The sequence below is a fragment of the Lepisosteus oculatus genome, chromosome 10 (genome assembly GCF_040954835.1).
Source record: "Lepisosteus oculatus isolate fLepOcu1 chromosome 10, fLepOcu1.hap2, whole genome shotgun sequence".
In the NCBI taxonomy this organism is placed as follows: domain Eukaryota; kingdom Metazoa; phylum Chordata; class Actinopteri; order Semionotiformes; family Lepisosteidae; genus Lepisosteus; species Lepisosteus oculatus.
The window spans coordinates 7,607,807-7,633,058 of record NC_090705.1 but is presented as its reverse complement, the minus strand read 5'-3'; the positions used below and the strand labels follow the sequence as shown (position 1 = coordinate 7,633,058).

The 25,252-nt window shown below is 40.8% G+C and overlaps 1 protein-coding gene across 2 annotated transcripts; it reads right to left on the bottom strand.

The window, feature by feature from the left end:
- Window positions 1-4,279: 4,279 nt before the first annotated feature.
- esrp1 (epithelial splicing regulatory protein 1) lies at window positions 4,280-23,842 on the bottom strand. Of its 2 annotated transcripts, none has more exons than XM_006635990.3 (16): window positions 23,482-23,842; window positions 22,994-23,122; window positions 21,842-21,952; window positions 20,497-20,611; window positions 19,371-19,469; window positions 19,196-19,250; window positions 18,891-19,001; window positions 18,647-18,779; window positions 18,269-18,311; window positions 16,926-17,227; window positions 14,145-14,366; window positions 12,810-13,008; window positions 10,560-10,734; window positions 8,328-8,478; window positions 5,075-5,197; window positions 4,280-4,368 (listed from the first exon to the last, which is right to left on the bottom strand). In XM_006635990.3, exons 1-15 carry the CDS (start codon window positions 23,611-23,613, stop codon window positions 5,114-5,116), a joined length of 2,061 nt encoding a protein of 686 aa, XP_006636053.1. In that variant the 5' UTR covers window positions 23,614-23,842; the 3' UTR covers window positions 4,280-4,368; window positions 5,075-5,113. The 2 variants fall into 2 exon arrangements, with proteins under 2 accessions (XP_006636053.1, XP_006636054.1); XM_006635991.3 differs by having other exon boundaries at window positions 12,822-13,008.
- Window positions 23,843-25,252: the final 1,410 nt, after the last annotated feature.

Below are 25,252 nucleotides of genomic sequence, written 5' to 3'. Positions count from 1 at the left end.
CTATGTTTAGAGGTTCTAAAAATTGGAACGAATAGGGGATGTTTTTGAATTTTAAAACAAAGTTTAAAACAGAAATCAATTAAACCTAAAGACATTTACGAAAAACTGAATTTGGAATTTGAGTCCAGGCCATTCAAGATGTACAGTAGATGGCTCAGCTTCTGCGTTCACAGACACGGCAAGGGTTATGAATTGATGCTGTTGTTTTACAGCAGCGGGAGAGAGAGAGAGTCCAGCCGGGTGATGAGCTCTCGCTGCCCTCCAGGTTTGCAAACCAAATTCAGGGCTGTCAGCACACCGTCCTTGCAGTGCAATGTGGGGCCAGCTCTGTGCTGTCTGCTCCTCTCTCCAGCTCTGGGAGAGGCAGGGCGGCTCCACATTGAAGACGCCCACTCACAAACAGCGGGCTGGGCTTTTCTCTTCCACAGAAATCAAATGGAAAGTGGATTAACTGGGCCGTTCCCATGCCCATTATAATACCAATCTTACTCATCAACAGTTCCAGCTGAGCCCTTAATCTCCCGTGCTAATTGGTGCCTCTGACTGATCTGCTAGCTGGTTTACCTTTTTTTTGCTGCACTCAGTCCTTGATTTCAAAACCACCCCAGTGAGAGGTTCATTATTTCCAACACCTTTAGGACGGGGAACTTTATGCAATCACTCCTCGAGTTGCTAATTAAGAATTCCCTCACCCATTTCCAACTAAAACTGCTCTTAAACATTGGAGATTGTACTTATGAAACAATAGTAAAAAAAAAAGGCAACCTCCTGTATTTAGTAACTGAAACCAGAGTTTAAATTAAATCTATACTTTGGTCTATTAAGGGAAAAAATGAATGATTTGAGAGCTCAGACTGAACAAAAACCAGTAGAAGAACCTGGAACCCCAGTTTGAGGGCCTCACCTGTAGTGAGCTTGCTATTAGTTTGCCAAAGGAACTGGGACAAGTTCAGACTATTTCTTACCATTTTCTCTCTTGAAAAATAGCATTAAAATGAATGCTCTAAAGCTTCTGACATGTATTATGTGGAAATTGCAAGTGCTCAAGGAGCAGTAGTTTAGCCTTCCAAGTGCTCTTCAATCAGCTGAATGTTATCTTGGCATTACCACTGGCAGAGATCAAACATGGGTGTTATCAGAGCACTAATGCATTTCAGGAGAGCAAACATCCACTTGAGGTAGGTGATCCTGCGATTCAACAGTCACAACCAACAGTTTGGTTTAACACACACCTATTTACTATAGTTCCATTAATGAGCAAAAATAGACTTGTAGGCACACATGGAATGTTTTCTGCAACACATTGTATTTTAACCTCAAACGAGAAAATGATAAAACGGACCGTCTTTTTGGTAAAACTTATGCAAATGTATACTGCCTTGTACCCTGATCTCACCTGACAGAAGGCAAATCGAAGGCCCAGTTCTCCTGTCTGTGCTGGGATGGGAGTCCTCTACAGTAAACTCCTTCAGCAAGTTGTATTTGTGGACCAATAGCTGGTACTCTTCATTCTGGACCTCAATTTCCAACTCAGCACTCCCGTCTGATGACCAAGGTCTCGCTGCTGTCCCTGGAGCTGCCAGCTGTCCAATCAGATGCTAAGGTCCGGACTACATGGGCCAATAAAGGTGCCATGACTAAAGAGAGGTGGTTTTAACCCTGGTGTCCTGACTCGATACCACTCTGGGTTTATGCAATCTGGCCTCCCTCCTGACCCCCCCCCCCTCCCTGCTCTACTGTGGAGTGGGGATACTGACCTGCTGCGCCTCACCCAGGTGAGGGATGCCCTTCAGTGGTGGATGAAGTACAGTAGGTCACTTCTATTGTAATGTGAGTATGTAATGTAATGAAGTAATGTGCTTCCAGGGAAATGAGAAACTCAAATACAGTACATCAACATTCTATTCTTAACCCCATAAGGTGCTTTCTTTGCTATGGGCTACCAGGGCAAGTAGCCACTTGCTTGATTATTAAATTCAAAATATAAAGATGGATGTTGGTCTCCCCACGTTCAGAGATCTGAACAGCTGGTATTCAACTGGTTCTTCCAAGACACAGGCCCACCCCCCTCAGGAAAAGGGGTGATCTGTACTTCATGACCTGAATTTAAGAGCGTTTTTATATTAACATTTGCCTCTTTTAAATATATCAATAGCAGAATAAGAAAATGCAGTATACACAACTCTTTTCCACCAAAAAAAACAAGCACAAAGGAGAGGGACATTTCAAGTTCACAAAACAAGATTTTGGTTTTGATGAAGTTCATAATTAATTCCTGTATAATGCAAAGTCTTATTATAATTATAGAGGGAAACGAAATGATCAATTCAGCTGCAAAAAAAATCTGTAAGACTATTGCATGAATGCACAGACTGAGCACTTACAATAGTTTATTCAAGCAATAAATCCAATACACATCTCAAAAATACATTTGTACAAATTTCAGTTAAAGGTTTACTTTATATTGGCTGCTTTTTTTGCTTCTAATCTCTGCAGACTTCTCCCAGTAGGGAGGCTCAAGTTGCATGTGATAAACTTCTATGCATTATTAGTGCTTAAAGATATACATTTCTAGGAGTAACAGTTCTTGCTACTTCAACATGAATGAGCCGCTATCAAATACACTGACTGCAGCATCACTATACATTCCATTAACTGGTGACTTGTGATACATTAAAAAAACATTAACATATATAATAAAAAGCTAGTCATGCACATAGATATGGCTATTTCAATGTACAAAAGAAACTATCTAAAGATACATCTCTTTCCAGCCCTGAATATCTGGATGGCAACAGCCTTTTAACATGCATACAGTATCGCATAGAACAGATGAAGACTGTAATACATGCAACACACTGTGTTGTTTAGAGAGTCAAAAGCTACTCGAGCATTAAGTCCAGATGTCTGGCCCAGAGACCACAGGGTACGATTTCTGAACAATATTGCACCCTATTCCACAGCCTCCATGTCCATTCAAAAGGAATGTGAGGAATAAAAGGATCACTAAAAAATAAATTTGGTCTTTTCACCTCAATTTAAAGATTTAGCACCTCTCTCGTTCGTGTTGCAAAAAGTAGAATCAGTAACATGCTATAAAAATTCAGTGTATTATAAGAGTTTGTAGCCAGTGGAGTTTTTTTCTGGAGGGGGAAGGGAAGCAGGGACTCCGAAGGCTGGACAGTCAATGTAAACATTTTAAAACATTCTAAAACAACAATCCTACGTTTTAACTTCATGCAATACAATTTTTCCCTTATAAAATTGTTCACGAAACAGATCAGATGTGCGTAAAGCACTCGAATACTATAAAATCTTTAGAAAAAGATATCCAGTTAAATTTATACGACAGCCTGCTGAACTATTCAGGAGACACCAATCTATGTGGCATCATTTTCTTTAAAAAAAAAATGTGTGTACTAGTGTGGCACCAATTCCAGTGTGTACCATTTTCAGCAATCAGATTGTCCAATGTATTTGGCTGGCACACAATTGGCTAAAGCACATTTCTGAATAAGGAAAAAGTTAACATTGTAGCGAGTGAGGTCCATGATGATACAAGTATATATACGAAGGGAATTTTTTTTTCCTGAGAGCTAGTTTTTCTGGTCACAACATAATTTTAAGACGTGAAATCACTTCAGAACGGCTTGTTGTGAAGTATAGACTTAACATTAGAAACAGATCAGTGCGTCCGGAGTAGTCAGTTTGTCAGCTTTTGAGTTCTGTAAGCAGTGGCATGCACGATCTCCTCCCTTGGGTGCTCACAGCGTGCGAAAATCTGTCATAACCACATTCCCTGACCATCCTCTCCTGAGCACTTGTGTAAGGTGTGTATAAAACAAAAAAAAAGAGGAACCAAAAGATTTATAATAACAAAAACAAACACATTCCTTGCATTTGCGAAAACAACTAATAGCAGGCCACTTTCTTCTAATGCTTTTTTTAAAATAACACACTGTGCAATTCATAACAAAGCTACTATGAAGCTCATATGGCATAAATCTGTAGAAATTTGAACATATATACAAACATCACAAAGCTGCGAGAATGGGGGATGCCCCAACTTACAGGTAAAATTTTAGGGGTTATTGTGGATGTCCAAGGACAGTCTTCCCTTTTATTCCAGTTGCCTGTCAATTGTGGGAATGGAACTGAATGCCAGCTTATTTAGACAACTGGATTTTCAAATGCTGTCCCATCTTCTCTCTACAGCAGCTGAAGATCCACAAAGTGGCTCCCAAGGTGACAGTGGTTCCTGTCTTGCACAGCTTGCTTGGCTGACTGTAGAGATGGGAATGTCACAAGGGCATCAGTGCTGGGCTGTCCATACAAATTATTCGCGATCATCACAGACTCGGGACGAATCTGCATGGAGAGAGAGAGAGAGGTGAGAGAGGGGAGAGATGCAGCGATCAGGAAGCGGTAGGTTCGAAAGGGTACTTGGGTGAGACTGTATCCCAACACCACAGAAGGAGATTTACAAGTTCTCTACCCATCACCCTGACAGATGACCGCTAAGAGCGCAGCCAGTGACATCACCATCCAGCAACCAGAGTCACTTCTGTTCAAGGGAGCTGTGCCTCTGAAAAATCAGACGCGTCCATTTCTTCGAAGGACAATTGCAGGTGATGTTAAATCAAACCCCACTTTAATCAGTTTAATGGCTGTTCGTTAAAAGGAACGGATTTTCTTCTCGGCTGTGTGTGTGGTCTGTCGAGAAGGACGAACTCCGACTTGCTTCAAGCCATTTAATTTTAAGTTGGCAAAATTAAGAAGCAGAGTACTGATGGAAAGTTCTTCTTGCGCTGGTCTCATATCATGGGTTTTTGATAATAGAAGTGAAGTGATGTTCTTCCTCCCTCTCCCCAACATTAACTACAGCAAACTTGAACAGGAAGTGGTAAGCAAATTGTAGCTGCACATCAACACCATTAGAAAATTCGGAGACTTGCTCTTCTGAGGCACCAGTGGTTTCACCTCAACCACAGTTAACCCACACCACTGGAGTCTGGAGGCGGATGGTGAAACAGATACCCTTCACCCCAGGGACATGACCACAGCAAAACCTTACCTTCCATTTCTTCCAAAGATGTGTATCAGACAGGGTCCCTTAAATACAGACCCACTCTTTCGGATGTGTGAGTAGTGTCCTGGCTTGGTCATGTGAATGTACAAGTCCATCTTCTGAAGCATACTATGGTGTAAGTTTGAACACAAGCATCAGCTTCTGGGCACATGACAGAACTGCACAAATTGCAAGTATCCACAACATCCGATTTACCAAATACAGAGGTCTCATTTCCCAAGCTAGACTGAGAAACAAGACGCTGGAAGAGAGTTTGCCAGGCTAGAATAGACTACCCCTAGGGAATAAGTGCTTCAGGGCAATCTGCTCAATAATTAAAACTACCTTTCTTTTCCCCAGCATTTAAGTTGTGAATCTAAGTATTGAAAATGTTTATTTACGCAAATATTTTTATCTATTTCATTTATCTGATAAATAGATTTGCAAAAAAGTACCATCATAATGTTTCATGGTCTTATAAGCATGTGTTAGTTTAATGCATTCCACATAATTTCATTTGAATTTCAAAATATCAGCTTGTAAGAGGTGCTTTTTTAACTAAAACTGAATTTCAGAAGAGTCACAGCAGTACAAGGTTTCATGCAAAATACAAGCAAGCTCATGTCTATGCAGGAAAGTTTGCAAAATCTGAGCTCCACCCAAGCTAATAGCTGGCAAAGTGGAAAGAAACAAAAATGTAATCAAGGAGATGTTTTTTGGGGTAAACAAAGAAGGGCTGAGTTGATGAAACATCCATTAGCATTAAAATCACTCTTTATATTTCATAATTTGGAAAAGTACAAAGGTAAATGGAAAAGAACAAGGGAACAATTTCCAATGTTCTGTCATGGCCTTGTGCATTTTAATGTACATTTGTTCATCACACACCTAATGGTACATGTTTTCTTTATTTAGCATCTTAAAAAGAACAATTTTTTCATTAACAAAAATGAAAATGAGCACATGTGCCTCAAGAAAAAAATTGACTTTTTCCCCCCCATTTTGAGATCATGATATACCTTTTGGTATATTTGCACAAGAGCACAGCTTGCATGTCAGTTCACTTGGAAAGGAATTATAAGCTATTTTATGGTTACAGTAAATGCATAATTTGCTTTGGCTCCCACCTCCCTCCCCACCTTGAAAATAATGTGAACAGCGCAGGATGCACTAACCAAATAATTGATTAGAATTCAGCACCAGGTAAAGATTTAATGTAAAGTACTATGACAGTGACTATAGTCACTGGTGAACAGCAAAAAATGCACTCTTTCCTGCGTCCTTTCTAGTCGTACATGGAAAACAAACCCAGTCACCTATTATAGCCCCAGTCTACAACTAACTCTTGGGAACGCCACAGTACACAGACCAGGAAACCCCTACCCTGTTTCTGGAGATCTAGCAGGTTTAATACATAACCATTACATTGTTAGTCTTTAAAAGACAAAGGAACATGTACTTTGTGATCTCTGTACAATGCCTGACTCTGCGCTCTGACCCCAGGCTTCTCTCCCTGTCTGTGTGTCTGTGTCTCCATGGAGAAAAGCTGGGGTCTGCGAAAAATTCCTAATCCAAGAAATTGTATAGGGCCGATAAAGTGATCTTACAAGCTAGTAAAGTCAGCAGAGGATGAATTATTTTGTGCCCACCACAGAGCCAGTTCCTTGTGCCACCGAGCCAGCCCAACGGCCCTCACTGGCACGCCCGAGTCGAGCCCCCGCTGCGTGGCTCAGTTCGCACGGGTGATTATATCAAGTAGCACCTAGCTGGTGGTGGCTCAGGGCCGAGTCGGACTGGGGTTAATGAGTTAATCTGTCAAGAGGAGTGCGACAAGAACTTTGAGCTGAAAATACTGTATAATCATCAGCTGAAAAATGTACAGAGCAGACAGGGCCTTCACAGAAACAGAAATAACGTTGAAGCATTTTTATTTTTTTTTACAGTGCTATACACAATCTTTAAAGTCACCCAAGAAAATGCAATGCATCCACAGTAAGTAGGTAAGAATTTATTGTGCACTTGCTCATGATCTGTTGCCCACACAATTGTGATAATGAGAACCAAAACTTGGCTGTTGTTTCAGTCCATAAGTCATGTTGCAATTCAGCATTTTTCCTTTCATTTAACTTTAATGAATTCAGGGCTATGGACAAACCACCACTTGTGACAAGAATGGGACTTCAGTTTTAAGACTGTGCAAGAAGTCAAAAGTCTATACTGCTTGTCAGTGTTAATGTGCAATTATGCACATACTGTATTTTTTTGCCATGTGTTTGAGTGACCAATCTCAGAAAAACTTTGATAATTAAAGAACCTTAGTATATATAAGTTTTGAACACTGCGTTTCTTGCAAGTAAGAGACTTCCTGAAACACAATGTAGAAAACATATGATGTCCTAAAACACAAAAAAAGTAACAAAATATAGGGAAGGTCTATAGATTTGTTCAAATCCAAAAATGAAGTATTATGGTTAGCTTTACTGCAAATCAGCCACTTAATGTAAATAACACTTCAGGCAGACAGAGCTCAATGTGACTTAATATACTAGAATTCAGAGCAATCAACGGGAAGAAAAAACAACTGTATAAATCTACCACTTCCGAGATAATAATTAACAACAAATACCGTATTATAATGCATCAAACCATATTGGAGGCTTGCCAGAACCGAAACATTGTCCAATCTGGTTTACCACACATTACTGAAAACCCCAATTAAATTAGGAGACAGTGTTAGTTAAGGTCATTTTAAAGCCACACTAAGCATGGTCTACATTTCTCTTTTCAGATGCAGTGGTCTGCTGGCTTTTTGTTTGCATTCAGCAATGCCTGCATAAGACATAAAACAGGATCTGGGTGTCCTCTTTCACTCAAAACCAATCCACAGCATGTTTCCGTCTGCCTGCGTCAGCTGACCACACCCACGGGACAGCTGCTTTCGGGTGTGCCACTCAAAACAAAAAGACCACTAATGGAGGACAATGTCCAATAACTCAATGCCCAAGGTCCCATACATTTTCCCTCCAGCCTTGTTGGACTTTTTCAGGAGGGAATATGACACTACGGCATCAACATCTGCATGGCAGGCTGGGACTAAGCTGACTGGAGTATCCCATACAGCCACAGTCAGGCACAACACTGAAAATCCCATCTTTCGGCTCAGACTTTTACTTCCATTTCAGTGGACTGCTTAGGCCATGCATTTCCAACTGGTTTTTCATTCCAACAGCATTGCGTGAAAAACAAAATCGAGACAAACCTGATAACCCTGGAAGAAGTTGAGGATCTCCTTGACACCGGTGTTGTAGGCGAGGCCCTGCATCCTCACCATGGCCCCAGGCTGAGCTGCCACTGCAGGCCCCGCGGCTGGGGGGGGGAAGAAGTTGAGGCTTGTGGGAGACCCAGGGGGGCTGAAACCAAGGGGGCAAGAGAAAGCAACATCACTCGGTAACCTGGGCAACCCGATTTAAAGCCTGTGCTGTCAACTGTCACATTTACAATAGACGGCCTCGTGCAAAGACACACACACAAGCAATTTATTTTTCCCCTCATTTCACCTCCTTGTTCTGGATTTTGTTTCATAAGAACCTACTACACTTACTCTGTGCCAAGCGTCACACAATCAATAAGAAATTTTGCCATTAATTCCAAGAAAATAAAAACGCCTTTTCAAACACAACTCATCTGAACTAATTCAAGTATACAAATCAGATAAAATGTAATCATTAAATAACAATTCACTAGAAAATAACGTCCGATTTACTTTACATTAAAATACATCATGTCAGAGTTCAAACCAAAAAACACTTCTCTATGTAGCTTGAAAGGAGAGTTTAAGTCGTGGTTTAAAACTTTCACTCAATTTATTCACCTCTCACACATTTTGCTATGCTACATTTATCTTTTGAAACCCAAATGAGAATTGCTCATTTACTTCTCAGTCAGCTAGGTCTGCTAGTAGGTGAAGCTGACCTTCACCAAACAAAGCACAAGAAGTCACACAGCCCAGCCTAGACACTGCTGCAGCTCAGTCATTAACTACCCTCTCTCCCAGTGGCCTTTCAAAGCTCCCGAACTTTATTACGCCATGAGTTTTGGACAAAACTGAACCAGATACAACAATAACGTAATTTAACTTTGTTCAAAAGGACAAGCATTTCAACATGTTAATTCCAGTGATAAGCGTCCACCTCTGGAAAAACAACCTCAACTAGAATTACATGTAATTGACTTAAAACGTGTCCCAGTCCAAGTGAAGAGACAAAGAAAAAAAAACTCTTATAATAAAAGATGTCTGCTGTTTTTCCACTAAACATTTTGAGAGGGTGTGCAAGAGAAAACACAGAATATTTAAGGAACAGCTTTTCAGTTTTGACCATGCACAACCATAAACAATCACTTCTGGAAATGTAAAAATGTAATGTAATGTGTTTAAGACTAGAAGCCAGGCTATGAAACTGAATAAATCATTTCCATTTAACAGTCATTACTATGGTGCTCCACCTGTGAGCTTCACACCCAAGACATTTTTTAAATGCAAGCAGTTTTCACTAAAGGTTTTTAAAAGGGATTGTTTCTTCCTCTCAGTGGGGGTGGAGTGATTTCGTAATGCCTAGCTCTCTTCTTTAACTACCTAAACCAACCTGTTGTCTGTTGTTCCTGCAAGATAATATCTTGGGTGTTACCTCTGCGGTTTTACTAGTAACACCTGACAACCCTGAATTACCTCAGAAAGGATAGGAGTTACAGAACAAGTCAAACAAGTTGGACAGTGCAGGCCAGCCTGACACCGGTAAAGAGCTGTATCGTGTTTGTCCATTGTTATGCTTTTTACATGGTACATAAAAGTTATGAAAAAGGAAAAATCCAAAATATTGAGCTTTTATTTCTGAATATAATACAGACTGTATAACCAAATATGGCTCATTAGCCGACTTCTCAATATAAATCTCAGTTGTTAGAAATTAATTGCGTGGGACATATTTGAAATATTTGTGTGATATTTAATGCAGTGTTTGTCGTCTCACAAGATTTTAATCTGAGAGGTTCTCAAATGATTCTGTCAGCAGTCATCTAGGCCAAATCAGACAGGGTCCTTCAACTTCCAGGAACTAGCACCCCCTTTTTCCCCCTCTCCCTTCCCCCCCCAAAGAAGGGGATTTGAAACAAGGCGCCCCTCTACAGGAATTCTTTAGGACGGCACACTCGTCATATAAACGGAGCGAAACGTTTTACAGCTACAACCTTAAACAGAAAGCTGCCCTGTCTGAAGTTGAGTCTCTTCTAAATGTTGCGACATTAGCAGAAGCCTATTCTAATTTCTTCTTTTCATACTTTGTTTTTCAAAGCAGCAAGCGCTGTCATCATCATTCTTAGTGGGGGGGGGGGGGGGTCTTTGTGTGAAGTTTCCCTGGGGTGGGGGAGTTCAATTCAAATTCCAAGGCGTTTGTAGTTTGGCAGACGTGCCCGGGGGCTCTGCTCGGGTACCTACCTGGGGTAGTAGGCGGTGTAGTTCAGGAAGAGCTGAGTGCTGGGGGGGTAGAAAGGAGTGGAGGGCTGCAGGGCTCGGGGACTGAGGACCACCTGCGGCTGATAGAGGGTGGCGGCTTCCGCGGGGATGACTGCCGGGGGCGGGGCAGGAAAAGCGTAGGCAGGAGGAGACAGGCCTGGGGAAGACGAGAGCAGCATCGATGAGGACCGCACGCCTGAGCTAGGAGAACCAACACCGCAGTCCCCGTCCTCTCTTCACACGGCCATCCCGCGCGACCTAACAACGGCAGCACCAAACCCGAAAAACCCCAGCACCGCCCTCACCCCTGCCTGGGCCGCACATGAATCAGACAGGTTCTCCCGCTGAGAGCGCAGCCTGGACGCACACTTTAACTTCAAATTACAAAGGGCACAGGACGCTTAAAATGTCTTGGAGGACAAAAGGCAGCAAACCCTCCAAAAGACCACGACGAAACCTACTCTGCCAACTGAAAGTAATGAATCGCACGGGATTCTGAAAGGGCAGCTTAGAAGTAAAACAAATATAGAAGATACCAGAAGCCGGCGTCGCACTACATGACTCGACACGACTTCTAGTCGGAGAGCACGTCAACTTGACCGACTGCAGTTGTTGAATCTCGCTGCCTTTTCAATCCTAGATGCGTCACATACGACTAGGAATTGCAGGGGGTGACTAATTCCGTGACTCCCTCACGACCTTTCATCACGGTTCCAAATCTCGTATTGCGCCGCGAAAGTACCACGAGGTCGCCTCATTTTGGCAGCCAATCAACGTGGAGCACACCCAGAGTAAGAGGAGGACCACCGCACGAGAGAAAACAAACATCTCGAAATATGTAACACAGGCATGGCTTTCCACAAATAAACATCTTCAAATACTATAATTCTTCTTTATAAATATAAAGAAAATTAAAAAAATAAAACAGTTTAAAATAAATATTGTAAACAAATTTGTGTAACATGATGGGCACATTATCTCACAAGTACACATCTGGCTCACTGCCCCACCCTACGACTTGCGACTCGCTATGAGAAAGTCAAACCCATTCGATTTTGTCGTAGCGAGTTGCAGAGAGACGTAGGGGCCGTTAAGAGCGTTATGACCAAGTCGCTGGGGATGTCCCACTACACAACTGAAGGTAAAGGGCGCACTGCGACTCGCTGCGATTTTCTCACAATTATGTAAATGAAGGCTACCACTGAAAATCCTAGGAAAAAGTCACGTAGTGCGACGCCAGCATAATTTAAGACGCTGCCATGTGAGGTTCCACAAATGTCAAAATGAGTTTTCGTTGCGCAATCTATTTCCAAGATGAAACTAGGCTTTTCCTTCTAATCAGCCATCTCTATATTAGAAACTGTGTCAGAGTCTTCTAGACTCTGCGTGTGAAAGAGGAACCCCAAGAGGAGAGACAGGCACACAAATTCTTCACTCCCCACCCCAGGACTCTGCCGCACAGCCTAACCTTCACCACTGCTGGCCAGTAATCCCCATACGGGCCACAATTTCCAGACCAATGTCACCAGGATTCAGCTACAAAGGACTGGGCACAGGTCTGCACACCTTTTCCAGCTACAGGGGTAACAGAGCAGATCTAGCACTGCAAGTCCAGATTAAATATCACAGGATTTTTTTACTTTTTTTTTTAATGGATATTTTGCCCCAATTCCTGTTGCCTTCTATCCATGCATAAACTCTTCATTTACAATAAAAGGGACTTGTGATTTACAATGGTAATTTAAAAGGTGAGCAGTCCAGTGCCTAATCACTAAAGGAATTGAATGAGAGTACACCTAAAACCAAAAAAGTTACTCAAATCGTGCTTTCAAACGTTCCATTATGAACTACATGAATTATTCTATAGATTTTTTTTAAATAAACACATACATCAGGTACAGGATGTGTAGCGTGCTTTCAAATGTGTAATTCCACACACAAAAAAAAGATTTTTAGAAGTAATGAAACCTGTACCTCTGTATTACTTCTACCATGTTATCATACTGGCACTTATTCTGCGTTAAATGAAAGCAACAACAGAGTAACTTCAGTTTTCCACAACCAAAGGAAACACAAGAAGTGCCCTAGGTAACTACTGATCTTTGATGACAAGATGTTTCATCAGTCAATTCTGAAATCACAAAGAACCCAGAAAAACAAAGGTTTCAAAAAGAGCTCCAGCACCTACCAGCACTTAGCGTAGAGAAGCGCCAAGACCCAAGCAAAACTTACGTCGTAACTTACATGGCGGCGGGGACAGGCCATTCCGATTCAACGTGCCCCCCATTAATACAATATTCATCTCCTCCGCAGAACACTGAAACACTTCCACATAGCGGTCCTTCATGGTTTTCTTATGACACTTCTGTGCTGCCAGGAAAGCCCTCTCCGGCGACTTCATCTGTATGAAGGAGTCTCCAGACGGCCGGCCCTTCGAGAGGACATCAGAAACGCAACTGGGATTAATTCGCTCCTCCCCTCCACCACACGACTCATCATCATTTCAAACATGCTTGGATTTTAATTTCTTAAAAAGTCTTCCAGGTTCAGCTCTGTTTTTAAACAGGAGGACCAGCTGCTGATTGGAAGACCATCTCGTTGCTTTGAACACATGGGCCTTTCACCCGATTTTGGAACAACACCAGTGCCTTTGTATGTGTGCCAATTCAGAATCATACCCTTGAACAGCCTAGCTTTCCTTTTTTCTTTCGGTCCTCTGCAACGCTTACATGACATTTCACTCAGGTAAGCAAATGCAGAAATCTTTCAAGTCTTAATTTGGGCAGTTTCAGTCATTACATAAGCTAAACAACTGTTCTGGAATACAGAAATAATAATACATCAATAATTGAGACTATATTGTGTCATATTACATAAAAAAGTGGTTTTACTTTTACACATTAAAATTAGGAACCTTTAGCTAGACACATATTATAAAGATTATTAACAGTCTTGCCAAGATCATCTCATTTATTCTCTTCAGGGCGAGATTTGTCTTGCCTTTTGGAAATGGTGTTTGAAGAAACCAAGTAAAATATTATGTTAGATTAAGAAAATGTCAACATCTTGCACACTGTACTGCCCACCATCATGAAAACATGTATTTTAAAGGAACCAGTCAATCATTCTAGGTACCACCCTCTTGTAACACTCTAGCTGAGAAATTTCCCTCTCTGCATTAAGCGGACTAACTTGAATAGTGGTAACCTGTTTCACGTAACCTGGAGCAAACTATGTGAAGTATGCATTAACTTTTTGATATTTGCTTTCATCAGCCGTCAAATTCTCAACACCATACTTGATGGAGAAAAGACCTTGCAGTACATTTTGCATTACAGGAGCATTCAAGACCCATTCTCTCCCATTCTTTCAACGCAGTTGACCATGAGGGAAAACCCCGAAATAACCGTCACCTTCTAATGAACTGAACAAGGGATGCTGCACTGGTTGCACATTACAGAGAACCACAGGACACTGGTAATGTGGAATGCACTAAAACTGCAGAGGTTGCAGACCGTCAGAGCCCGAAGTCGAGCGGGCGGTCTGGACGGGGAGGGCTATCCGTACCTGCTGGTTTAAAACCATGTGGATGCCGTGGGGCCTGATGTCGGCGGTGAACTCGCCCAGGAACTCCAGGATGTCTTCGATGCTGGCAATGTAAGGGAGCCCCCTGAGGCGCACGCAGTCCCGCAGGCCAGGGGGCGGGACGAACGGAGGCTGAGGTAGGACTGGAATGATGGGGGCGGGGGCTATGGGAATGAGGGGCGCAGATGTGTACCTGTTCAACACCTGGAAACACAACAACAGATGTGCGTTTTGAAAACCGGCATTGCGAGCCAGCTACTCAGACAGAGAAGCAGGGAAACACTGCTGGCTCCCTAGGAGCCCCTTTCCTTGTATTCTCGTTTCCCCACTTTTGTTATTTTTGTCTTCTGGAAACGGAGTTCCGCATCAAGAGGTCCATTTAACCAAACTGAAAACTCACCGCCTTGGCTCGTTATTCCAATTCACAGCTTTTATTTTGAATAGCAAAACTATCCTACTGTACGCGTATTTTTAAAAAAACGATCTAGATGCTTAATTATTTGTGGCTGAATTGAGTACAGGTTTGTGAAGGAGTTGCATTCTTTATTCCTAACAATGCTCTGCAGTGCACTATGGGGGGGGGACATCATGTTTAACCATCTCAAATCTGTAAAGACGTGCACAGTTCTGCAATTAGATTTTTGGGTGAAAAGACACTATCCAGTACCATGATTAGCACTGTATTCATCTGCAATATACCCAAGTTCTTAAAATGTAGAGATTGTATCACATACCAGTTATAAATCACAACCCTCTGGCAGAAGAACCCACGAGATACCCAAAATAATATGGTTTTCGGGTACATCTTATAAAGCAAAACGAATTAGCAATTGCCACAAATTTCAGATTCAATTCCTTGTGGCAGAAAATGTTTAAAGCCCTACAGAAAAAAGGCAAACACTTCCAGAGACCTTTAACTGAGAAAAATCAATTCCAATAGGATTTCTTAAAATCAAGTTAACAGAATTTGTCACTACCTACAGTTTGGAGTTTTGTCAAAGGCAAACATGAAGTGATACCTTTCCAAAGCTTCCTTAAACCTGGAGATTAGGAAGCAATCGCTATGTAAAATGGGTCGTTCAAGTCAATTTATCACAAGCCTGAAGTGAAGAGTAATCTTTTACTACTGTTGATTGTGGAAATGTTTACACATGTTATCAAGATGGTCAAGTCACTTTATGGCCTGGTCTTTAAAGGAAAAGGTTCAAGTTCAAGTTGAAGTCAAAGCCAGCATTTAGGACCTGCAATATCTCTATGTTGTGGCCACTAAATGCAAGCTGTTGACTATAGGATTTTTTTATTTCATGCCCATGTACACCAACACTGCTTGGGGCGCGTCAAAGAGCCAAAAAGAGGGGAAAAAATAAAATAAAAATAACATTAAACAAACAAAAAAGAGAAAAAGAAAAAGCATGACAAAAAGGAGGAAAGTCAGATGCTAATTAAAAGCCTAACGAAACAGATATGTCCCAAATCTAGATTTAAAAACTGTGAAAGAGTTTGCATTCCCCAGAGTGTTGGGAAGACAGTTCTGGAACTGTGGAAGAAGGATGCTGAAAAGACCCACTAAAAGAGGAGCCTCAGCAGAGCAAAGCCCTGACTGGTACATAGTGGCTAATTAACAATGGGAAGTACTGCAGGGATTAGGAGAGTAGGGCTTTAAAATTTTTAACTGAATGCAGAGGGTAATGGGGAGCTCACAAAGGCATGTCAAAATCGGGGTGGCGTGTTCACGGGTGTGGAAGTCCTGCAGACGGGTTTTGGAGTTTGTTCAGGGAGCAGGCAGGGAGACCACTGCAAAGGCTATCGCAATAATCCCATCAAGATGTGGTGAAGGCAGGAACCAGGGTTTTCTAGAGCAGTATAGTCAAGAAAAGACCGAATGCGGGCAATGTTTCTGAGGGAAAAGTAGGAGACTTTGCAGGCGGTTTCTATTCGTGCATCAAAAGACCTCCAGATTTCTCACAGCAGAGGAAAACCCGAGGGGGCCGTTTCCAAGTTGTAAAGAACTTAATAAGAATTTAACAAGCATCTTCCCTGAGATTTCTGCACATCACTTCAGTTTCTGTCATATTAAACAGAGGAAAATTTGAACTCAACCAAGGCCCAACTTCGCTCACACGGTTTGTCATAATCAAGATGTCACACAAACGATCAGGCGAGATAGAGATATAAAGCTGAATGTCATCAGTACGAAAATTAAAGTGGACACCCTGTTTGCCAATATGACTGCCTAATTGGAATAAACAGATTAAAAACAGAACAGGCTCTAGGATGGGGGACACTTATGGAGAGGGGGACAATTTTGTATATAAAATTAATGGCCCCCACCATTCTGAATTGGAAGAAGTGTTCAGAATTATTAGGGTAGATTAACAGCAATAAATTGCACCTGGTTTGACAAATAAGGTGATTCAAGATGATCTAGTAGGATATGATTGTAATGATATATGATTGCACCAGTTTGAAAGCCATTTACTAAATGTCACTTCGTCTTATTTCTATTAACTCATTTTGTCTCCATTTATCACAAAACAGGCTTGTTAGGTGCACTCCCTGAGCCGAGCTTGATTTCTCAACACCCTTTAACCATTATTTCATTCTTCCACACCTTGTTACATTCCTCACAGAGATGAGCTCCCGGCTTAATGGGTTCAATGGGTGGAAAAAAAGAAGGAAGACCTGGACAGAAATTTCCCAAGACTGAACAATAAACTAATTCTGCTGGGCAACATCAAGAAACAAAAAAATCAGGTGGCTCACCTGCTGCACCTCAGCAGCTGTGCTCTTGAAGAGCTCGATGTAACGTTTCCCCAGAATGTCCTTGTGTTTCCTCAGAGCGTTCAGAGCGTATTCCTCACAGGCAAAAAGCACAAAAGCATCCCCCGTGGGCCGGCCATCAGGGTATTTGACAAAAAGTATCCCTTCTTTCCCCCCGGTGACTGGGCAGTTCGGCCCAAAGAACAGCAGGACGTCCTCGGCTGTGGCGGTGAATGGCAGGCCGCGCATGCGAATGATGATTTGGCTCTCTCTGGACAGAAACTGGGCCACTTCGTTGGAGGTCCCTGACGAAGACAGGAAGAGGTGACTTTGTGGAACCGCAGCAGTGTGAACGCTAGCGCAAGGCAAGTCCTTAAAACTTCCGAGCTCTTAGGAGAAGACGAAATCCGCTCCAACTCACTTACCAACCCCGCCCTTTGCACGGAAATTCTTTAATCAGCGGAAAACAGATTTTGTTTTGAGCATTGAGGGGGGGAAAATATCTACAGCATATCTAAATGTCTTTTAATATTGTTAAACATCATTATATTAAAACATTGTTACATAAAAGGGGAAATGCAATGGTATTTTTAAATTTTGGGGTTAGAAAGAATCGATGAGTGCATTTCAAACCACAGGGAAAGTAAAACGTACACAATAACCTCTAATTAAAAATCCCTGATTTACACAGAATCTAAATTCGCTGGTATGTGCAGAGCCGTACTCTGACAAGGCAACAAAACTGAAGTGGCCCTACGACATTGTAAACAGGCAGGCTTGTGAATACATCGCTTTAAATCAAAATAAATTATTGCTCTCAACTTCAAGACTGTTTTGTCAACAAATACTACTTATTTGTTAAGTCTGCATGCAGATCACGTTGGAGCATTTTTGCTGCACATTACATTAATCATTACAGGGACTAGCGAGCAGGAAGGGCTGCATCATATTGCAATTCGTGCAAACTCTCACTCTTGCCCGTGGCGAGAACAGGGGTGTGCCACAACTTACGGTACCTTCATCCAGTTCACAATCTTTCGAAACCGCCAATGAATTTATTTCGTTACCAAGATTTAGTAACCAGTCTGAGATTAAAGGGGAACTGCAGTCCCAAAATCATCCTGTATAAGCAGCCACGGACAAGGCAGCAGGAGTGCGCAATCAGAGACATGCGGAATCCGTTTTTTTTTCGGTTCTAGATTGTAACTTCCAGAGCTGGTTTAATTAAACTACTCAGTTCACAAACACTGCACCTGCCAACTTCACTTGAGCACTTGTCTTACACAACGCACACTAAAAGTACCCCAATCAAAGGAAAAGTGCAATTTTTTAAAGATTTCTTTTACCTCCAGCGATTTTAAGGAAATCTTCACCTGTTGCTTTATAAACCTGAAAAAATAAAAAGACGCATTTGCTAGAAGGTGCAGCCATGGCCTTGCATTAAAACAGAGTAAAACAAAACATACAAATCCTAAGGACTTTTGTGGTCACTTTCATGTGGGAAAAGTCCACGTTTCCTTAAGAGATTCTGAATCGCGCATCTAGTGACTGTGACCAAAGCTTTACGCAAGATGTTATTGGTACAACCATTCTAAAAATTCCAGCAAAAATGCGAAATTAATTTAATGACGAGAAAGTGCAGGTGAAAATCACGGCAAATCCTGTGAAAATGCCGCAAGCTCCAAACCGCACAGCGACGCCCCAACCGGCACGCGCAGACGGACCTCAATGTATCGGCTCCCCATGTGGTGCTTGTGTCGCTGCAGGGCCAGATCGCGGTGCTCCTCGTTCACGAACCGCACCAGGGCCTCCCCGTTCCTCCTGCCTTGGGCGTTCAGACAGAGCGCGGCTCCCCCCCTGGCAGAGGCAGAGAAAGCACACAACAGCGCTCAGGACCGGGGCCCTTGGTGGGGCCGCAGGGCCCGGGGTGGCGGGATCGCCGCAGGACGGCGTGCCGGCAGGACTGACTTGGCAATGTTGAGGCCCCGGAAGAAGCGGGCGATGTCCTGGTCGGACGACTGCCAGGGCAGACCACGGGCTCGGATCACCGTGTTGTCATCCACCCTCTCCATCTTGCTGCTGCAGGGGTCAAATGTTCAGACCGCACGCTGGTTAACTCCAAAACTGGAGCTCCTACTTAACGAGACACTGTCACTTTGCAGACACTCTCCACTTTGCCCAACAGACATCTGATATTTGTCTTTTTCCCCCCCAGTCCATTACAGCTGTGCAAAGAACAAAAAAAAAAAAAAAAAAAAAGGATTTTTGCTTACCACGTGCCGGTTTCAAATTTCTGATTTACTCTTTCTGGGTCTGAGAATTTGTGATCTGTGGAAGACACGGTGAAGCCATGAAAAAATCCTGCCTTACTTCCATTGAGTAAAACGGATTTCAAGGACCTCGAGGGTATTTCTGCACAACCAAACAACAGTAGAAATAATCACTTACTTTTCGGATCCGATATTAATGCCAGGACAACGTTGGCCATGGTCTGAACTCTGTGAGCTGTGTGGCTGTAAGATGACGAATCGGCTTCTGCATTTAAGTCTGCAAAGTTTCCCGTCAAGGATGGCTGAACAACTTTTCAATATTCCTGGAGAACAACGGAGGGCATCCATACAAGCGGAAGGCATTTTTATGACATGGTTCCGTTACAGCAAAAGAATACAAAATAGCATTCTTACAAATTTAAATTAGTTACTTGTAATGTGTCTTTGGACGCTTAATTAATTCCATTATCTCAAGGTAAGAGAATTGGTGGGGTTTTACAGACAACTTTCTATATACTGTATTATACAGCTACATTAGATATCACACCCGAAAAAGGCTCCACAGCCGAAAAGTTGCATTTTTCTTCTCTTTTCAGCATGGAATACACCTTTACTTGTTCCTTTGCATGTGGATGCAGCTACATTACCTACAGTATATGCATCTACAGAGCTCTCTGGGTCTTACAACATACTACGATTGGGACTGTGTTTTGGTCTATGGTGTGACTCAACTTACAATAACAGTGTGAAGGGTGTGAAGGTGTGTTTTGTTGTCTAAACAGAATGGGCTTTTCTTCATGATATTCAGTGACCCACTAGCATTGTATTTTTAATTTGCATTTCAAAACCCAGGGCTTCAAAAGCCGACTCCCAGGTTACATCCTCCAAACCCACTTCAAACCAGTACTTAAGGGATGACAAATTAGAAAAGGGTCTAAGATCGAAAAAACATCATCCAGTTTATAGAAGGTTTATTGCTGGGGGAAATGAAATCAGGTAATGTATCATACACCATGATGTAAAAAGAATTTGCAGTAGGAGTCTTTATTTACCTCGTAAACGCCAAAGCAAAGCTACGGACTTTTCATCCTTACATTGTATACATATATAAAAAACAAAGTATATCTGCTTTTTTGCTCTACACAAATATAAATAACTGGAACTGACCTACAATTAGTGGTGTACCTTCAATTCATGCACATACAAGCTGCAAAAAGAAGTTATGAAATTAGATGTCTATTGTTTAATTTTCATTTCAAACATTTTGCACCTGGAATTTCAGGTTCAGATGCAAGGAAGGATACAGTCAGCCATAACTTGAATGTTTAAATCCTTCAGATCCGGCGAGGTGGGGAATTTTTTCTTGAATTCTTTCCGAAGGTCAAAAAAGGAATAGAAATATTCAGGCAGCAAAATATTCTGTATAAAAGAGATTTTTTACATTATTTTAGTTAAAAGTACAAATTAAACTTAAATACATTCACTGGGTACATGTACAGGTTTTACTCATGGCTATTTGCACCAAAACAAAAGTTATATTCGCATCTGCAATTTATTTTTTAAAAATCTATCAATAGTCGCATTACATTTATAGATTCTATACATCAGTGTATTAAGGATATTCATTTTTCTAAAGGGTAATGAACGTTTTGTTTTAGATATGTTTGGATGGCTCATTTTACAATTAGAACTGCAAAGCTTGTCTTGTGTTGCTAACTATTATCTTAATAAAACATGCCCTTCAAGAGTAGCTTAAATACACTTTAAGAAGTTTGAGCCAAGTTAACAGGTTGACAGGTGAATTTGAAAGGCTACATTCTGAACCACAGTGTACATGAACTTTCAGAATCTTAAAGATAACCCAGTTTACCGAATTTTAACCCTATTGACTTAAATGGATGAATAATTATGCAAGGTGATTTTTAAATCTGTCCATTACAAGCTCTGAACTTCACAACATCATATTATTTGAGCTGCAGAAGGACTGGGACTGGAAGAGGAGATCCTACAGAATGTTTTTTAAAAAAACATTGTAAAAAAAGAGTAAATTATGAAATTTCTTAACTGCACCATTGCAACTTTCATAGAGATTGAGGTTCATATTAGGCAGACAACCTGTTGGAAGAGCTGCAGTTATTGGTCATTGAAGATTCTTATTCAAAAGAGTAGCTGTTTTGACCCCTATATCCTGATTTAATTCCACTCTGGATCTGCAAAGTCTGATGTTCCCCCTTATTTCAACTTAAGAAGCAATTTTTCAGTTCTTGAAAGCTGAACACTCCCTGGAGTTCTTTAGGACAGGCTCTCCAACGTCCGTTAATAAGGACTGGCTTGGCTGACCTTAACTGGTCTATCTCCAAGTGATTTTTTTCCTGTGGAGACATCTGAAATATCCGGTACTTCAGACTAAATTATTCCACCCACCTCTGAGGATTTCCGGCAAATTCTTTCCATTTCAGTATTTGACTGTAAAACTGAAGCATGTTTCCAGCTTTAGAGATGGAGACATTGAATGCCTTTAGAAATAAAAGGTTATTAAGAATTTTGGGCATCTTTCTAGACTCATGTGCAATGGTCAGATTAATAAAAAAATACCTTTATTACAATGTTCCCAAACCCAGCATTTCTGTGTGCTGGAGAGACCTTTACCTTATTGGATGCTTCTGGGTGGATGACTTGTCTGATGTGAAGTTGGCCATCAGTGCATAAACAGAATGTCTTCACGCCAATATTTACTTCATTACACAGATGCTGATTAACCTGAACAGAAAAGGAACATTCAGTTCCATTAACTGTGGGCATGTAAATATACAGTATGTGCTCTGGTAGGCATAAGTTTCCCAAGGAAAAGCAATAAAAATGTCAATCCATGGTCAAATATTTCAATATCTCTTAATAAGACAGTTCATAAAAAAAGAACTGCTGAAAAATTGCAAGGGTTAACGTTTCCTTAATCCTGTAAATTATATCCGAAGAACCCCAAACTATTTTCTTTAGTACTCTAACATTGCCTGTAAAAAACGTTTATAAGGAAATTGAAGAGCACTGCCGGAGATGACCTCTGTAAAACCAAAATAACACAGAACATGCAATACCGCTTTAGAAATAAGGCTCTGTTTGCTTCTTTCATTAAACTATTAACGAATGTAATACACTGGAAGTAAAAGTATTTTCGCTATTGTTACTTTATGCCACCTAAGCATTCAGTCAGTAACATGTCAATGACTGCAGGCCAAGGTGAGATGACACCGTTTCATCCGAGTTTAATTATCAGCTCAGTTTCAGGCTAAGAATTCCACGTTGTGTCAAAAACTCGACAGACACTACAAGAGTTAAATTCAGAAGTCGATGTATGTTTACTCGGACAAAGACTCGCAGTAAAAAGCACTTTATACTACAGCACATAATGGCCGCCTATTCCCACATTATTCAAATCCAAATATTTGCATTAAGATTATAATCCTGTCCTTCACATGACTGTATGAGCTTTAAAAAATAGCAGATACTAACACTGCTGGTGGAATGCTCCTCTATTACCGACATCTCTTCCGAAAACTATCACATAAGCATTTTCTTAACTAAATTCCAAAAATATTCCAATTCCCAAAACAAATTATCGGCAATACAACACAAATGGGGTTACATAATTTCTAAATTAAGTTTGCAAGAAAGTGATATAGCTTCCCGATTAAAAAAAAAAAGAGACCCGACAAGGCCACCCACTACACCCACAATAGTTTAAAACAATAAACAATTAATTAATTGAATTTCGAGGGGCCTGAAATTCGGGGAACTGCTCACCTGGTTCAAGGCGTGCTCTAAGGGCTGTGCAGTGGAAACCGACTCCTCTCCAATTCCACTCTCTTCTTTACATTCATCGGTCAGTTCCAAATTTTCGGGTTTAACGAGAATTTCGTGAATTTTTCCCGTCTGAAGAAATTTAAAATATGAATGGATACATTAATAATCATATACTATGATGTACAAAACTATATCATCGCGTTTTCACCCCTAGACAAAAATCACGTTACTCAAACAGGACAATTAGGCACTAAAATGGCTTTCATCGTCGCGTTTTATGTTTTCATTTCACTCTGGCAATATAACTGCAAAATGAATGTATATAGTAGATTCCTGGTCTAAAGTTGAGTGGAATTTAAGAAATCACTTTTTACAGGCACCGTCTTCACAGAACGCCCTTGAAAACAGTCGTTCGGGTTCACCTGGATAGTAAAAAGCACACCATCTGAAAAAAAAAGGATGGCAAAAGAGGACAAACTCCTAGATACCTTCTTGTTCGCCAGATCCACAGTTTGCCACACCAAATGAATTAACTCCTTTTCATCAGATCCCAGTTTATCCCCATTGGCACCAGACGTCGTAGTAAAGAAAATCACCAAATAATCAAAAGTTGCCGTCATGTTGTTCACAGGAAAAAATAACAAAAGAAAAAAAGTAAACAAAACGCACCTAAAAGAAAGAAAACCCTACTGAAGAAGAAAAACAACACCCCCAAAACGAACCAGAGGAAACAACCCTACACCTACAGACACCTTATGTGTCCAGAGCTAGGTGTGTTTGACTGGCTTCAGGTATTTAGTGGCTTTGGCGATTGCGTGAGAACCTATGTAAAACAGGCAGCACCCCCCTCATAGCCTCGTAATGGCTGAACGTTCACTATTTTTTGTGCATTTACCTGTCTGAGACCCACGTGACTCAGGTAATGGATACCTGCCTTGTGCTGGGCTCTATTCTATTGGTGCTTTTAAACAGGGACGTGGCTAGCACAGAGAAAGACAAGCATCTTTCGCCTCAGGACTTGGAGCGACAGAAGTTTTGTATACAGAAGAACAGAGAAATAATAGTGTATGTTTTATTATTTTATAAAATTATAATAATAAAATGCATTGTAATATATGATGATAAAATAAATTAACTTCAGTGTATCATTACAAATTATTTCGTACGGGTATCTAACTGCTTTGATATTTAATGACTCTTACCTCGTAACTTATAACCCATTCTGTCCGAATAACAATTTTAAAATGAGTTTTTAATGACCTATTAAGCTCGGTACTTGTTTTTTTTAACGAAACAATCCTAAAAAAGTTACTCTTTCCTTTCATGCTAGGGGATTTCATATTAATTAATACGATTTTAAAGAAGAGAAGCTCAGAATCAAAGGATAGTTTTTGAAGAAATAAGGTCTTACAAAATTAACAGCAGGCAGTTGGTAAAATTCAAATAACGTATGATTTAATAAACAGTATTTATGTCAAATTAATTTACTTTCAAATAAACATGATATACTATACCTAAACAAGATTAGACCTTAAATGCCTTTGAAAGGGAATTACAGTTTAAATCTGACAATGTATCTAGTTATATAAGTACTGCATATGTGTATACAGTATGAATGCTTTGAGGGTTATATGTAAAATACGCAATTACAAAAATAAAAAAAACAACAACTACAAACTCCGGGTACTCGTCAAGGCGTCACAATTATTAATCCAGTATCGGTCTATAAGAATATCAAATGAGAATTTCTCTTAAAGTAAATTCCAGAAATTAAAAGTGTAGCTTTTAGTCCACGTGCAGTGAGATTACGAGGCAGATATATCTGAAGACAGAGATATGGAAATTGAATAACGTTTTGTGTTTACCGGGTGTGTCCTTGCATGACAGAAGCAGCCATCGGTCTACTACATGTTGCAGACCTAATGATAAAAGCTACTACTTGCTACTACTATAAATGTTAATTTACTTAGGTTATGTGACGTATGCATTTCATTCTTATATGTTTTCTAAGAAACGTCTCGATTTTAAACCCTCTTCTAAACTATAGCCCCATGCACAAATAGCTCCGTATCATGAAATACGAAAAAATGCAGAAAACATTATATATTAAAGACATAAGTACACTATACATAAATGACAAACTCTTGAAGCAATACGTTATTGTTTAATTGCTGAAAAAAATCATATAAATTTAGAATTTAGAACTTATTTATTACTTATTTTTTAATGGTATTGCTTAATGCACAGCATCCCTGATTT